The following is a 17,374-nucleotide window of genomic DNA, read 5'->3' as shown; positions in this document are numbered from 1 at the left end:
GGGAAACTATAAGCATGATTGTGCACAGTAACCTACAGTGTCATGTCAGCGCCGTTCTGATTACAAATGATACCTGGTGATGAAATCCGTCTTGTGGTTGTTGTTAAAAGGGAATCTGTCACCTCGTTTTTCAGCTATGAGCTGCGGCCACTGCCTTTCGGAGCTTATCTACAGCATTCTGTAAAGCTGTAGATAAGCGCCCCGATCTAACCTGAAAGATTAGAAAAACAAGTTTTATTATACTCACCAAGGGGGCTGTCCAGTCCGATGGGCGTCGCTGGTCCTGGTCCGGCGCCGCCCATCTTCATACGATGTCGTCATCTTCCTTGCTTCGTATTGAGGCTCCTGCGCAGGCATACTGATCTGCCCTGTTGAGGGCAGAGCCAAGTACTGCAGTGCGCAGGCGCTGGGCCTCTTTGACCTTTCCCAGCGCTTGCGCACTGCAGTACATGGCTCTGCATTCAACAAAGCAGATCAGTGCGCCTGTGCAGAAGCCGCGACGCAAAGCAAGGAAGATGACGACATCACATGAAGATGGGAGGCGCCGGACCACAACGCCCATCGGACCGGACTGCCTCCGGGTGAGTATAATAAAACTTGTTTTCTCTTATGTCTCATTGGGGGACACAGACTGTGACCGTAGACCGTGGGTGTTATGCTGCTTGCCACTAGGAGGACACTAAGTGAACACAGAAAAAAGTTAGCTACTCCCCAACAGTATACACCCTCTCGCTGGCTGGGAATTCCCCAGTTCTTGCTTAGTGTTTGTAGGAGGCACTTGGGTCTGGCTTCAGACCCCACCGTTTTTATTTTATTTTTGAATTTTCTGTAAATTTTTATTTTTTAATTAACGGAGTGAAGGGGGCGACGGTTCCTTTCAACGGCCCGCTCTCCCTCGAACCAACAACAGGCGAGCACGCGGAGTATATCTCCCCGTACCCTCTCCTGCGACGACTGGGGCATACCTGATTCTTCTGGGCGACGATTCCTTTACGGTCCCGGTCTCCCCACATGGATACTAGGGCAAGCGCACGGAGCACACGGAGTGCAGGGAGAAGACTTTACGAGCGCTTTGGGATGCCCTGAATCAGCCCCATAGCCTCTCCATCCCCCTGCCCATAGGGAGGATCGATTGAGGTATACCCCTTTAAGAACTCCTCCGACTGCTACATCACCCGAGAGGATGAGATCTGAAGATCTCCTGGACAGTGCAGCCGATGCGAGCATCGGATTGGAGGTATGGGGTCGGGTCCTGGTCCCTGGGAGAAGCGCTGACCTAGTCTCAGCGGCGGTACACCGGCGGCCCCCCTCCCCCGTTCTTTCCTTCACCCGGCGCTCACAGCGGGTAGGCCAAAAATGGCCCACGTCTTTGGCGCTTCTCGCTCTGTACCAGAGGCACCCGCCCTGCTAGTCTCGGGGACCATGTCATTTTTCACCTCGGGCTCTGACTGCTGCGGGGGGGGCGCGTGCACTGATGGACAGAACCTGGTGACGCTCCAGGGCCACCGCTATTCCTCCCGGGGACACAGCATCAGGACCGAGGGTAAGTTGCATCTGCCTTCAGAGCAAAGCTTAACCCCTTCTCTGCACTTTCCTTGCAGCTGCAGCCCTGGCTCTGCTTGTAACCCTTTCAGGGGCACTATGTCTCAATCTAAGGAAGCAAAAGGGGGCTACTAAGAAGCACACCGCGTTCTTTATATCGCTTGTACCACTTGCAAGACTGCCTTGCCCAGTGTCCAGACTAATCTGCTATGCACGGATTGCGACCCGGCTTGTGCTCAAACGCCATCCGCTGCAACGGTGCTCCCTGCGTTTAGTCCCCCCCCCCGAGTAGGCTGCGTCCCTGTCACGGTCTGTGGAGTCACTGACCAAGGCTATAGACTCCTTCCAGGAATCCTCTTTAAGTCAGAACGCGTCTTTACCGCCCGAGGAGGCCTCTGGCAACGGCCGGGAACCGTCCACCAGCAGGGGCCGGTGCTTGTTCAAGGGATCCTCAGGTCTCTAGAAAGCAGACCCATTACGCATCCCTTAGTCACGCTCGCGCTTCAGCATCGGCGAGTTCTGTCTCTCGCTCTCCCTCTCCTAGTGTCACCGGCTCGTCTACGATGAGCGTGACTGCTCTCGTCAGGGGGCGGCCGCTAAGCAACTTGAGGCCGGGCCCAGAATGGGAGACAAGCCTGTAATCGCAGGTCATGCTTTTAAATGACTCCGAATTAGAGTCTGACACGTCAGTCCCTCAGAATCCCCCAAATGTCCATGAGTCGCTTGATTCTCTTATAGAGTCAGTCAACAAGTTTCTGACGTTGGACGAAGAGAATATTCCCGCTCCGGAACGCATTATCTCCTTTAAGAAGACTAAACGTGTACGCAAGGTATCTGCCAGCCATCCGTAGTTTAAGGACATTGTCCAGAAACATAGGGACCGGCCACAAACGGTTCACAGGGCAGAAGTTTATCGAAGCTAAATACCCCATTGCTCCAGATCTAATGAAGGACTGGTTACAGTCCCCCTCGGTGGATCCTCCTGTATAGCGTCTTGCTTCTAAAACACTTCTATCCGTTTCTGAGGGCTCTTCAGTCAGAAACCCCTCCAATCGTCAAATTGACTACCTTGCTCGCTCAGTTTTTGGAGCTTCAGGAGCGGACTTTTCCCATCTTTCCTGGCAACTTGGGTGGCTAAGGCAATGGCCACTTGGGCAGAAGTCTTAATTACTGCCTTCCAAGGTAGCAATCTACCTCCGGAGACAACCAGTGTCGCCAGGAAGATAATTCACAATAATTCAATTTGTAGTGGACGCCTCTTTAGATGCCGCAAATTGCGCTGCTCAGGCAGCCGCTAATGCAGTCTCCATTAGAAAAGCACTATAGCTACACGATTGGCGGGCAGATTCCACCTCCAAGAGATCGATGACTTCTCTGCCCTATCAAACTGGCCGCCTATTTGCAGAGAAACCGGACCAGCTCATTTCTGACGCCTCCCGTCTGCTTTCATTCAGTCACAGCCTTCCTTCGGGCCGTTCATGCGCTGCAAAGGGACGGAGTCATCATTCCGGTCCCTCAAGACGAAAGGTTTGAATAGAAAAACCCTGAACCATTCTGTGGTTTCAAATAAGGAAGGAACGATGCGGCCCATACTGGACCTCAAGCTGTTAAATCAGTTTGTCAAGGTTCAGCAATTCCGAATGGAATCCCTCCGATCAGTTGTCGCCTCCATGTAAAAAGGAGAGTTCCTAGCATCCATCGGTATCAAAGATGCTTACCTTCACATCCCGATTTGCCCGTCCTACCAGTTCTTGAGTTTTGCAATTCGAGAGGAACACTTCCAGTTCGTTGCCTTGCCCTTCGTACTCGCCACCGCCCCCAGGGTCATTACCAAGGTCATGGCCATTCTTCACGCTCGGGGACTGGTGGTATTGCTGTATCTGGACGACTTGCTGATCAAGGTTCCGTCCCTTCCAGCCTGCGAGGGATCCGTGGATATCACAGTACATAAACTTTTTCGCCTGGGTCGGAAGATAAACTTCGCAAAGTCTTCCCAACACTGGTCCAGCAGTTTTCCCTTTTGGGAATAATCTTGGATACTTCCCGCAGGTTGGTCATTCTCCCTCCAGAAAAGGCCCGAGCCTTACAACAGGCAGCGCAGACTCTTTCCCGACAAGTTTCTCACTCCATACGTTTCAGCATGAGAGTTCTCGTAAGGATGGTGGCAGCGATGGGAGCGGTCCCATTCGCACAGTTCCATTTCCGCCCTTTACAACATGCGTTGCTGTTAACTTGGGACAAGAACCCGTTCTCCTTGGACCGTCGGTTCCTTCTGTCCCTGCGGGTCAGATAAGCCTTCAAGTGGCAGACACTGAAATCCTCCCTGAATCAAGGGAAGTCCTTTCTCCCAGTACGATGGTAGGTGGTGACCACAAGGTACAGGGTGTGTTTCGTCACCACACGGCACAAGGTCATTGGTTAATTCGAGAGTCACGTCTCCCCATCAACATCTTGGAGATATGAGCGATCAGATTAGCCCTGAGTTTCCACCATCTCCTCGCAGGTCACCCCATCAGGATCCAATCCGACAACGCCACGGCAGTTGCGTATATCAACCGTCAGGGGAGTACTCGGAGCAGGATGGCCATGCACGAAGTGAGTCACATCCTCCATTGGGCTGAGACCAACCATTCGCCCATCTCAGCAATCCATATCCCGGGTGTATACAATTGGGCGGTGGATTTTCTCAGTCGCCAAGGCCTTGCCTCAGGAGAGTGGTTTCTTCATCCGGAAGTTTTTTCAGCAGATTAGCCATCGCTGGGGGACTAAACTTGTTTTTCTTCTCTTTCAGGTTATATCAGGGGCAGAATGCTGTAGATAAGCCCCGAAAGGCTGTGGCCACAGCTTATAACAGCAAAAAGAGGTGACAGGTTCCCGTTATTCTTTATTTTCAGTTGAGTTAATGATATGCTCGTGCTCCAGGGCGGCCTGTGCTGGGGGCTTCATGTGGTGCTCTGATTAGGTATTCATCAGTATGGCTTCTGAATATAATGAATATATTATCATTGAGGGGAAAAAAATAAATAAATAAATAATCACATTCAGCAATCGACGTCACTGCAGCCTGATCGCATCTATAATATAATTGTGATATACATTTACTAGAAAAAAAAAAAAAGATCAAAATGATGCCGGCTTTCGATCCAATAGATGCTACAGGTGCCACCAGTGCCATTTTGCTAGAGTGAAGAAGAAGAAGAAGAAGAAAAAAGTCTCCACCAAGATGGCGCCTACGCAGTAGCATCTATGAGATCACCGATAGCTGCTGCTGTGCAGGAGTGGCCGGCGCCATTTTGAGACAGAATTTTTTTTTTCCAGAATAAATGTATATAACTAAATAAAATAATTAAATGCATATTACAGATGCGATCATGCTGCAGTGTCGCCATCTGCTGAATGTAATTTTTTTTTCTCAATAGATATTATATTCAGAAGCCATACTGGTGAATACCTAATCAGAGCACCACATGAAGACCCCCCCACAGGCCACCCCAGAGCACGAGCTTATCATTAACTCAAAACTGAAAATAAAGATTACACAACAACCACAAGAAGGATTTCATTACCAGCTATCATTGTAATCAGTATAACGGCGCCGACCTGACACTGTCTGTAGGTTACTGTGCGCAATCCAGCTGACAGGTTCCCTTTAAGGATTGGCCTTCAATATAAAAGTACTAGACAATGCCTTTAACACAGAGATTACATACCACCCCGATAGAGGTTTCCTTGTGAGTAACTCCCTAAATCATAACTCCCAAAATTGCATTACAATGATCTTAAAAGGAAATTGTCAAGAAAATGACCCAACATTCAATTCAGAAAATATCAATAGCAATTTTTAATTATAAAAACATTAATGTCACTTATCTTGAAATATTATTATATTTATTTTTTTAAAGCTGACTGCAATAACAATCTATACTTTTATCAAAAATGGGATGCATCAGATTAACCAAATGATATTCTGAGCTCCGGCAAGTACAGTCATTTATCTCCTACAAGCTAAGAGAAACTATATATTCAGACAAATTCAGTACCAAGTGTGAAAGGATATAAGATCGAGCAGAGAGCTGTGAGTGCGGTCATTCATACATAACTGAGCAATCATCTCTGCTCGGAGGATCTCATCGTCAGTCATTCCTAAAAGCAGAAACACAAAAGGTTAAGGTTAAGTTAGAACCTAATAATACATAATATTTAGCCTTGAGCAGGTCTAACTTGCAAGTCTAAAATAAAGGTATCCTAATATATTTAACAAAAATAAAAAAATACAGCCCTACTTTATTACACAGCTTTTACTTCTGCTCCTAAAAGAGCCTTAAAGGGTTTTCCCACAATTCTGTGTCTGTCAGAATAGTGTCCAGAGGCTGGAAGCTCTACCAGGAGACAGGCCAGTACACCAGAAGATGTGGAGGGGGCCGTAGGAGGGCAACAACTCAGCAGCAGGACCGCTACCTCCGCCAGTGGTGAATTTGCCAATCCTGGTGTTCTGTGGCAAATGCCAAGCATCCTGCACGGTGTTGGGCTGTGTGCACAACCCCCATCTATGGATGTCGGGCCCTCAGATCATCCTCATGTAGTCGGTTTCTAACAGTTTGTGCAGACACATGCAGATTTGTGGCCTGCTGGAGGGCATTTTGCAGGGCTCTGGAAGTGCTCCTCCTGTTCCTCCTTGCACAAAGGCAGAGGTAGCTGTCCTGCTGCTGGGTTGTTGTCCTCCTACGGCCCCCTCCACGTCTCCTGGTGTACTGGCCTGTCTCCTGGTAGCACCTCCAGCCTCTGGACACTACGCTGACAGACACAGCAAACATTCTTGCCACAGCTCGCATTGATGTGCCATCCTGGATGAGCTGCACTACCTGAGCCACTTGTGTGGGTTGTAGAGTCTGTCTCATTCTACCACGAGTGTGAAAGCACAAGCAACATTCAAAAGTGACCAAAACATCAGCCAGAAAGCATTGGTACGGAGATGTGGTCTGTGGTCCCCACCTGCAGAACCACCTCCTTTATTGAGCGTGTCTTGATAATTGCCAATAATTTCCATCTGTTGTCTATTCCATTTGCACAACAGCATGTGAAATTGATTGTCAATCAGTGTTGCTTCCTAAGTGGACAGTTTGATTTCACAGAAGTTTGATTTACTTGGAGTTATATTCTGTTGTTTAAGTGTTCCCTTTATTTTTTTGAGCAGTGTATATTTAGAGCGCCGCTGAAAGTGGCAGGTCTCTCTCTGTGAGCACACAAACAAGAGACCTGTCAGTTCCATACAGGTACTGGAGCGCTGGGCAGAGCCAGACAAGTCTGCTCCGGGCTATGATCCAGGCTGAATCTTTAAAGCATATTTTCTCTGAAACACCGTAGCGTTGCAGACCAAATATACAGAGTGCTGCTGCAAATGTGGCAGGTATCTGCCTGTGTGCACACAAACGACAGACCTGTCAATCACCTACAGTGGCACTGGGAAGAGCCAGACTATCCTTGTCTATGGTCCCCGGCTCGATCTTCGAAGTATACTTTCTCTGAAACGCTGGAGCATATCAAACAAAAATATGTCAAGCTCTTATTCATGCGGTCCACGGTTTGGGTAGCATCAATCAGCTGACGGTTCATTTTAAAGACTGCAAGACACAGTGGCGCTCCTATTTTCCCGCCAGCGCACAAGACATAAAATGAAGTGGCAGAGAGAATGGAAGACCACCGCTGCATTCAAACTTCTCACTGCAGGAAGAATCGAGTGATCGTGGCGGAGCCGACCGTGAACACGCGCCATTTCTGGAAGAAAGCAGCCATGTTTTCATAATCATGGACAATCCCTTTAAGAAACTAATATGTTAACCCCTTCCTTACCGATGATGGAATAGTACGTCATTGGTAAGGATCCCCCGCTTTGAGGTGGGCTCCGGCGGTGAGCCCACCGCAAAGCCGCAACATGTCAGCTGTTATGAACAGCTGACATGTGCCCGCAATAGGCACGAGCGGAATCGCTGTCCGCCCGCGCCTATTAACTAGTTAAATCCCACTGTCAATGCTGACAGCGGGCATTCAAATAGCACTTCCGGCCTCTAGGCCGGAAACGAGCTCATCGCCGACCCCCGTCACGTGATCGGGGGTCGGCGTCATGTTGCCTGGACAACCACAGGTCTCAGAGAACTCTATGGTTGTTCCGGGCACATGGCTTTGAGTGCCGTCCGGTAGTCGGCGCTGAAAGCACAGCAGTAAATCTGCTACATATGGGCGATCTGTTCATCGCCCATATGTAGCAGAGCAGATTGGGTTGTGCATGCTTCTAGCCTCCTACTGAGGCTGTTGAAGCATGCCAAAAGTAAAAAAAAAAAAAAAGGTTTAAAAAAATAAATAAAAAAACCTAAAAGTTCAAATCACTCCCACATACACATATTCGGTATCGCCGCGTTCAGATTCGCCCGATCTATCAATAAAAAAAAGCATTAACCCGAACGCTAAATGGCTTAGCGAGAGAAAAATTCAAAACGCCAAAATTACGTTTTTTCGGTCGCTGCGACATTGCATTAAAATGCAATAACGGGCGATCAAAAGAAGGTATTTGCACAAAAGTGATAACATTAAAAATATCAGCCCGGCACGCAAAAAATAAGCCCTCACCCGACCCCAGATCACGAAAAATGAAGACGCTACAGGTCTCAGAAATTGCGCGATTTTTTTTTTTTTAGCAAACTTTGGAAATTTTTTTCACCACTTAGATAAAAGAGAACCTAGATATGTTTGGTGTCTGTGAACTCGTAATGACCTGGAGAATCATAATGGCAGGTCAGATTTAGCATCTAGTGAACCTGGCAAAATAAACAAGCAAAAAACAAGTGTGGGATTGCACTTTTTTTGCAATCTAACTGCACTTGGAATTTTTTTCCTGTTTTCGAGTACATGACATGATAAAACCAATGGTGTCTTTTAAAAGTTCAACTCGTCCCGCAAAAAATAAGCCCTCACACGGCCATATAGACGGAAAAATAAAAAAGTTATGGCTCTGGAAAGAAGGGGAGTGAAAAACGAAAACTCGAAAAAAGCTCCGGGAGTGAAGGGGTTAAAACGTAGTAGTAAGCGGTTAGAAGGTCTAAAAGTCTAAATGTTTCCAGGACAACTTACCCAAATGTAAGCGGAGACTTAACAGGATAACCAGAAATGTCAGCGCTCCTTCAAGCATCGACCTTTCATGATCGGACTCGAGGACTAAGTTCTGGTGTTGGGAGGCCATCGTTAAAAGGTCCACAACCTTAAACCTTAGAGAAAATGGGAGACGTTTTAAACGGACGGCAATACATTCAATTGAAACTGGAATTGTACAAACTTACAAGTTAGGTTAGAAATTGGGCTAAAAATAATTATATATTCACACACGGTAATGGGCGAAAGTGCTCAGCAGCTGTGGAAAAAATGCTGCAATGTAAGGCTACATTCACACTTGCGTTGCTTGGAGCTGCGTCGATCTGCGCACGGCCGCTGCTAAGCTCTGCTCACGGCCGCGCCTCCTCCGGTTAGCTCCGCCTATGGGCGCATGACGCTGCATGCGACCTGCGTACCCTATCTTTAGGATTGGGTCCGCAGGCCGTGCGCAGGTATGCGTTTGCCGGCGCATGCGTCCTTTTGACGATGCGCCGAGCGCACCAAAATGCAACAGGGTGCGTTTGGCGCACCGTCAAAAGGATGCATGCACCGGCAAACGCATACCTGCGCACGGCCTGCGTACCCAATGCTAAAGATAGGGTATGCAGGTCACATGTAGCGTCATGTGCCCATAGGCGGAGATGACCGGAGGAGGCGCGGCAGGGGGCGGAGCTTAGTGGCTGCTGTGCGCAGACCGACGCAGCTCCAAGCAACGCAAGTGTGAAAGCAGCCTAAGAATATTCTCAAAAATAGAAGTGTTAATGGTTTATATTTTATCAATTAACAAAATGCAAAGAGAATGAACTACAGAAATATAAATAAAAATAAAATACATATTTGGTTACCGCTCTTTGCCTTAAAAATAGCATCACTACTTCTAGCTAAACTTGCACAAAGTCAGGGATTTTGTAGGATTATGGTCAGATAACCAATTATATCAAACGTGATAATGATCATCATTTTCTTTTGTAGATTTAAACACAGTTGTTGACTGACACAAACAACTGTAAAAAGCTTAAAACTGGGTGAGGAACTGCCAAAATCTGCTACAAAAGGTGAGGTTGTAGAAGACAGTTTCATGTCATAGGTCATACTACACCATGGCAAGACTAAGCACAGCAACAAGAAACAAGGTAGTTATACTCTATGAGCAAACGCTCAGACAAAAGATTTCAAAGCAAGCCAAGTTTTCATGATTTGCTGCTCAAGCTCTTTGATGATGCACCAAGAAATGGACAACATTAAGGACAGTACACACAGTGGTTGGCCAAGGAATCTCAGTACAGCAGTTGAAAGACACATCCTGCTTACGTCACTTCGAAATCGGAAGATGTCAAACAGTGCCATCAGTTCAGACCTGGCAGCAACCAGTGATACCCAGGCTACACATTTCAAGGAAGAAATGTGGCAAAAAAACAAACAGCTTTGACATGAAAACAAGGCCTTGTGACTCAAATATGCACAAAAGCACAGAAACTAGAGTGCAGAAAAATGGGAGCAGGAGCTCTTGACTAATGAATCAAAATGTGAAATATTTGGTTGTAAAAGGATTGCAGGCTGTCGCCAGAAGGCTGGGGTTGGGTTCGGTAATAAGTGTCTGCAGGAAACAGTGAAGCATGGTGGAGGGCTCCTTGTAAGTTTACAGCTGTATTCTAATAAAATGAGCTGGGGAATTGGTCAGAATTGATGGCGCCCTCCAATGCTGAGAAATATAACCCCATGGTGTGGACATACCATTGATTGATTGAACCTGTGCAGCCGCCCAATAGGAGGAGCTAATTTTTTGTGCATAGCGTCAGCCTCCTAGTGGCAGCAGCCAGAGCCATGGCTTCCTGTGTCCCATAATGTAGCGATAGAGAAAGTTATCAGCTAGTGACCATCATAGTAGATTGTTAGAGAGAAATAATTAGGTGCTTATTGATGGGCTAACAGGGGCCCATATACAGTATTTGCACAGGGGTCCTCTACAACCTGGACCTGTCCTAGAAGAATGGGTGTACCTAGAAGAATTGATGTGGTTTTAAATGCAAAGAGCAGTCACACCGAATATTGAATATATACATACACACACGATCGCAGGCTGCTCTTAGATAAGGTTTTCACGAGGAAGATTTTTCCTTGAACTCTGAGGCTCTGTGCATACGGTTCGGTTTCTACTGCGGATCCGCAGCGGATTTGCCGCTGCGGATCTGCAGCAGAACTGCAGGTGATGTGCAGTACCATTATAGCCTATGGAAAAAAAAAAACGCTGTGCACATGCTGCGTTTTTTTCCGCGCGGTAAAAAAAAAAAAAAAAAGCAGCATGTGACTTCGTTTGTGCGGTTTTGCTGCAGTTTTCAACCTGCTCCATTCTACAAATCCGCAGGTGGAAAACCGCACAAAAATCACAGTAAAACCGCAAAAAAAAGGAAGAAATCCGCAGGAAAAAAGCAGGTCATTTGACCTGCGGATTTAGTAAAATCTGCGGAAGAATCCGCACTGTGTGCACATAGCCTGAAGGGAACACTCACTTAAAAGGAGTTATCCAAGTAGAGAAAAACATGGCTGTTTATTACTCCCTGGTGTTTTTGACTTTCTGCAACGTCAAAATTCATAAGAGCTTTTTTTTACCCCCCAGTCGAAATTCCATATGAAAAATATTGCAGTGTTTTTGGTATGTTGAGTGAAGCTTTGTGCATAGGATTTTTATTTTTTTGCTTCTATGAAGTTTAGTGCCAAAATTTGGAGCATTGTTTCAAATGACATTCAAAGGGTATTTTGAAAAAGAATAAAGGGGGGGTGCGAGTGAATTACGAACAGAAGTGTAGATCTCCAATGTAAATCAACTAGAGGAGGTGTCGGAGTACATTTCATGTGGATAGCACTTTTTTTTTTTTTTTTTTTACACTAAAATTCATATGAAAAAAGCATAGTGCCATGCTGCAATACCAGATACGACTTTTAGAAAAGCGTGACACTGTTTCTGGGAAGAAAACATCCATGCTTTTCATTTTCAGAAGTGGCATGTCATGATCCATTTCACAATCTTACCTTTCAAAAACTGATGAAATAAAGTAGTCTGGGTCTAGTTTGGATGCACAAACCTGAATCAGAAAAAAAAAAAAAAAAAAAAAAAAGAGGATTGGGAAAGTTTGCAGTAGTAATGCAAGTATCAAAACAGCAGGACGGGAGAGTGTGATTGAGAACTCACCTGTAACAGGTAGATGTCTGGGTCAATCATGGAATTACAGAAATGTGACTGTACGTAGGTCATCGCTTGTCCTTTGATTTGAAGGCCGTTCCGTACCCACATATTGCTGTGAACTTCAGACAGGCTGGCCTAGAACAAAACCAGGACAAGATCGGATGACTGGAAATTGTGACGATGTCTACAGGACGTGTTCCACATTCTAGGTGAAGTGATGGAACAAAGCAAGATTTCTATGATTTATTACCGCTTGTAGCACATGTTATAGGTAAAACTTCCACTTACGAACAATTTGCAACTTCTTAGAAAAATTAAAAAAAAACAAAAAAAACATCAATAATTAAGGAACTACCACACATAGTATGAATCAGACCCTGGGTTGAGTTGTGTCAGACAAAGTTTAGCTGGAAGATCTGGCCGGGGATCAATGTAATGGACCAGACTAGCCCAGTGCCACTTCAGATGATTGACAGGTCTCCCGCTATGCAAAAGACCTGTCAATCACCTAGAGCAGCGCTGCAAGAAGTCTGCAGACAACTGTGGCGGGCTAGTCTAGTCTCCAGCTATGGTCTACCCGCCAAATCTTCTAGCCAAATTTTCTCTGCAACACCGTAGAATTAAACACCCATCATTCTACATCTCGAATGACACCAGATTGCAGTAAAATCTGTGAGACCTGCCAGCAAATGTCTACGATCACCGTGATGAATATGAGACACATGAGAAGCAGTGTAACACCCGCAAGTCACAGGCTCTGTACCTGGATTAACAGTGGGTGAACCATCAGTTTCATCAGCATTTCCTGGTCAGGCAAAATCGAATCCAAATCTATCTCCTGACACTTCACAGCCTGCCGGAAAAGAGAGAAAAATTAGTAATTTTATCTACATGTGACTAATAGGCGATAACAGAAGACGCACGTGCATTATTAAGATGATCATCCTGACCTACTAGGGGCCTTGGCTCATATTCTCCACAAAGCTAACCCTGAGAATACATCTGTAGATGCTTTTGTGTTAACTCCACCGAGAGCCGAAGATTTAATTTCCCTTCACCGCTACGATGTCCATTCAGAAAAAGGAGAATTCACCCAAAAAAAAAAAAAAAAAAGAAAAAAAAAAAAATCGATATCAGACAGCGGAGGAGCCAATGAAACAGAAGCCCAGACGGCTGTCCCATAAATATAATATAGGAATAAGAAAGCAGGATCCCGACTGACGCTACAGGATCTCCTCCGCATTGTTGTTACACTGGAATGGATAAATCTCCCCTTATCTCTGGGACAATAATGAAGGAGACACCAAGATGTCCATCGGGAGAGAAGCCACCATTAAAGCCGCCAAGTGCATATGGCACACACTACATGGACCAAAGTATGGAAAGGTGTGTCAATCAACAAATTTGGGTTCTTCATTCAGGCCCTTCAGCCCCCAGCGCCCAACCTCCGGCCCCCCCGCCATGGCATCTACATTTATACTAACATGTGACAGAATGGCTAGTGGTTTGGAGCTCACTGATACCAGCACGGTCCTGTAGAATGAGCCACTGCTGTAACAAGTCCGTTCATGACACTTCTCAATAATATCAAGCATAGTTGATGGGGGAAGAAGTGGAAGGAACCGCAGCAACTCAGCAAGGAATGGGGACCCCGTAACGTTACAGAGCAGGGTCACTTAGTGCTGAGGAGCAGAAGGCAGAAAAATAGATCATCGCTCTCTTTCCTCCAATACCTGACCTCCTCTGGTATTAACATCAGTGTAAAAACTGCGCCACTGCCTTGAGCTTCATGGCCGAGCAGCTGCATGCAGCCGTACATCACCAAGCACAATACCGAGCGTCGGATGGAGTGGTGTAAAGCCGCCACCACTGGATTCTGGAGGAAACATGTCCTGTACAGTGACAGATCACACTTTATCTGGCTGCTGATGGTTGAACCCGAGTTTGGCAAATGGAACGAGAATGTTATCCGCCTGACTGCATTGTGCCCGCTGTAGTTTGATGCAGGAGGTATATTGCTATGTGCTGTTTTTTAGGGGTGGCCCCCTTTGTTCCAGTGGAAGGAAATCTTAATGCTAAAGCTGCATTCATTCTGTATAGGGCTTCTGATATCTGTGCCTGGCTCTTTCCCGCATCCACAACAAGAATGAATAGAGTTGGCAGTCGGGTGTCCAACCTACCGAGTCATTTTGGAATAGGTATAAAAAGTTGCCGGTGGTCAGACCAGCACCAATCAGCAAGTTATCACTTATCTATTGGATCAGTAATAAAAGGGCTGCACAGTGAACACGAGTGAAGTATGATCGTGTCCTAGGTAGCAGTTTTGCATGAGGCCCAGGTTTATCTGTAGTAAGAGTGTCGGCAGCCACTGCCCGGAACTGCTCGATTGCACAGCCACTCCGTCTTCTGATCGTGGCAGCGGCAGGGTGCTACACATCCACCTCCTATTGATTTTAATCATGTAAAGGTTATATAAAATAATGATATTCCTGATGTTCTTATAAAGCACTGGTAAAAGGAAAAAAAGATATGGTGGAAAACTTGCTGCAAACAGAAGAAGTGCACCAAGAACACAAGCAGTATGTACCTTGCTTAAAAACATGGCGTAGTAGCGATGCAGAGGCAAATGGAAGGTAACCTGATTCGGAGCAGGCTGGGAAAAGAATTACAATTTTATTAGTTTAGAAATGCAAAAACTTACAACCGTGCATAATGTATGAAAATAGCAGTGACCTCTACAATCTCAGATCATGAACTTTGGCACAATCAAAAAAGATAACAGAAAAAAAAAAAAAAAAAAGAAAATACATTTATATCTATGCCATAAACAATGTGAGTACTATTTGTGGGAGAAACCCTTGAGCAACAGGAATAGCTGAATTGGGCTAGTTCAATATGGCACACAGTGCAGAAGGGGGTTGCTGCATCTGGAAAAAGCCCAAGTCCTTTAAAATACATATGACGGTGATTGAGCATACTCCGTGATACTCCAGTCAACATCTATAGGGTCCATGGAAACAAAAATTCTTTTGTCAGCGGTCTCCATCCCTTCCAAAGACATAGGATGAATTGGCAAGTCACATGCTCAAATATCGCCTCCTCATATCCTGTGGACAAGCGACAAGTGTCCTTTGTGGGACAACCTGTCTGCTTCAGTCTAAAAATTCACAAAACTGGAACCATAACTTTCTGCAATCCAGATGTCACAAAATTGACAAACAAATATGTGCAGGAGGTGAAAAAATGTGTAACTGCTCAACCTCCTTACTGTGACATATCTTGGACTGGCGAGAAGGGTGCAAACATGAAGACAAGTTCCTCCAGCCCATGCTGAAGTGACTAGGGGCTGCACACTCCTCTGCCTCCTGCTTATGATGGGTTTCTCCAGGCTGGAGCTGCCTCTCATAGACCTACATTGACCTACTTGCAGCACTCACAGATATAATAGACAGCGTGAGATGATAGACAGTTATCATTTCTGCTTCGTATAAAAGCAGTGATATCTTTCCTCCTGACGTCACTTACAACTTCCTTCCCTACCACCATCCCCCAAAGGCTAATGTTCACACATTGCATTTTTTCAGCTTTGTTTTCAACTTTTAATGCAAATTAAAAATTGCTTTTTAGAACACCAAAAGCTACAAGATTTCAAAAATCTCATGTGCATGCTTTTTTTTCTAACCAAACAGAAAAACTGCATTTATTAAATCTGCAGAATGTCAGTTGTGTTGTTTTTGAAGTGTTTATTTATTCATAGAAAAAAAAGTAAGAAAGTGCAAAAGTGCTGCAAAAAAATGTGACTTTTCAGCATTTCTGGTAAATAAAAAACTTTATTAAACATGTAGATGTAAACAAAGTTGTAAACCAAAAAAAAGGAAAAAAATGGCTTTTGTAATCACTGTCTCTACTGCAAAAAGCAGGTTTTGCCTGTAGAAAAAAAAACACTGCAAGAAAGCCTTTCAGCACAAGACACCTTTCGCTTTAGAGAGTCTAAAAATGCACAAGATTTATCAAACAGAACAAGTCTAGAAAATTGTGGCATATTTTTAGACGGTCTAAAAATTTCACATGATTAGTAAATCTGCCCGATGAGAGCAGGAAGAAAAAAAAAAAATGTTCAACCTTGACAATCGAGTGCTGCACCTATACCTTTTGTCATGGTATCACTTAAAAGCAAAGGTTCGGGGCTTTAATATCTTATTACTTTAGTTGCAGCAATCACTTATATATGCATCCACATCCATCTTTTTCTCAGAAAGCAGCCATTTCTTTAAGTATGCAAGCAAAAATTTTTGAGCCAATAACCCATTGTGGCAAATTTTGCAACTTCTTGATGCCATAAGATGATTGCAGAGGTCATTCCCCCCATGAAATTTTTTTTCCTACAGACATTGTCTAACTGATAATTGTATTATTTCTTCAATTGTCAATACAGAAATTGTAGGCAAAATTAACAAACGGGTTTTAACAAAATGAGCAATAAGTAGGAAGTGCAATGTACAAATACATTTAATTTTGTTTTGTGGATCGTGCATCTGTCAAAACATTCATGGGGCATGTCTGCTTTACAGTACACCCGAGTCAGAGAATAAAAAATACCCATACAAGTCCATACACAAGAAAAATCACACACGTCTGAATGAGGCCTTAGAAAACTCAAAACATGAAAATCTAAGAGACCACGAAGTCTCACGCAGGATAGCAGTAAATACAAAACCATCCTACATGCCAAACCTACCTCATCCACAAAGTTTATAGCATCAAACCAATCCTGAAGTGCTTCAAGGCAATACCGGACAACATTCCTAGTGTACTCCTGAGTCTCCTACAAAGAAAAAAAGGGTCAAGCTCGCTATGCAATAAAAGATATGCAAGTAACATACACACAATATAATATACATACATGTATTACCGTATATAGCTAAAATGACGGTCTTCTGTAAAGGTCCAGCCTCTAGTGGTCTTCACAGAAGTACCAACATGGCTGCCCTGTGGGCCGTCAGCAGGCCCCCAGCCCATCAGCACCTTGAGATTACTTCAAAGGGGGAAATCGATGGACGCCTAGAACGGCACCACACGCCTTAAATGCAACTGTCAGGCATTGACAACGGCACTTAAGGGGTTAAATGCAGAGGTCATGGTTGCCAACTTGATTTTTTATTTTTTTCTGGATGGCTTATAACAATCATGGACAGACAAAATATTTTACAGACATACTGGAAAACCATAATCAATCACTATGTTTATTGGTGATACAAGTCTACATTTAGTGTCAAACTGGGGTGACAAGGGTCCACCATTAACCTTGACTTGAGGGGCCCTCTGTTTAGCTTCATGCAAATATTATATTACCGTCTTTCACAAGTTTGCTTCTGCTTCTATATAAAAATAAACCAGGTAGTTTGTTGAATGAGGAGATACTGCTTTCTTTATCGCTTCATTGGGGGACACAGGTAACCCTGGGTGTATGCTGCTGTCGCTAGGAGGCTGGCACGAGACAAAAAA

At 45.0% G+C, this 17,374-nt stretch overlaps 1 protein-coding gene across 2 annotated transcripts in view; it reads right to left on the bottom strand.

Moving 5' to 3' along the window:
- Positions 1–17,374, bottom strand: part of UBR3 (ubiquitin protein ligase E3 component n-recognin 3) — a 175,226-nt gene that overhangs the window by 95,187 nt on the left and 62,665 nt on the right. For both annotated transcript variants that reach the window (XM_073545830.1, XM_073545831.1), the window contains exons 11-17: positions 16,608–16,694; positions 14,457–14,522; positions 12,633–12,722; positions 11,876–12,004; positions 11,716–11,768; positions 8,668–8,801; positions 5,600–5,685 (exon numbers count right to left, since the gene is read on the bottom strand). In XM_073545830.1, coding sequence (XP_073401931.1) covers positions 5,600–5,685; positions 8,668–8,801; positions 11,716–11,768; positions 11,876–12,004; positions 12,633–12,722; positions 14,457–14,522; positions 16,608–16,694 — 645 coding nt within the window. The remainder of the gene's footprint in view (positions 1–5,599; positions 5,686–8,667; positions 8,802–11,715; positions 11,769–11,875; positions 12,005–12,632; positions 12,723–14,456; positions 14,523–16,607; positions 16,695–17,374) is intronic.

Source organism: Dendrobates tinctorius, unplaced genomic scaffold (assembly GCF_039654945.1).
Source record: "Dendrobates tinctorius isolate UK_male_01 unplaced genomic scaffold, ASM3965494v1 ptg000143l, whole genome shotgun sequence".
Lineage (NCBI taxonomy): Eukaryota > Metazoa > Chordata > Amphibia > Anura > Dendrobatidae > Dendrobates > Dendrobates tinctorius.
This window is presented reverse-complemented; position numbering and strand designations above follow the sequence as displayed.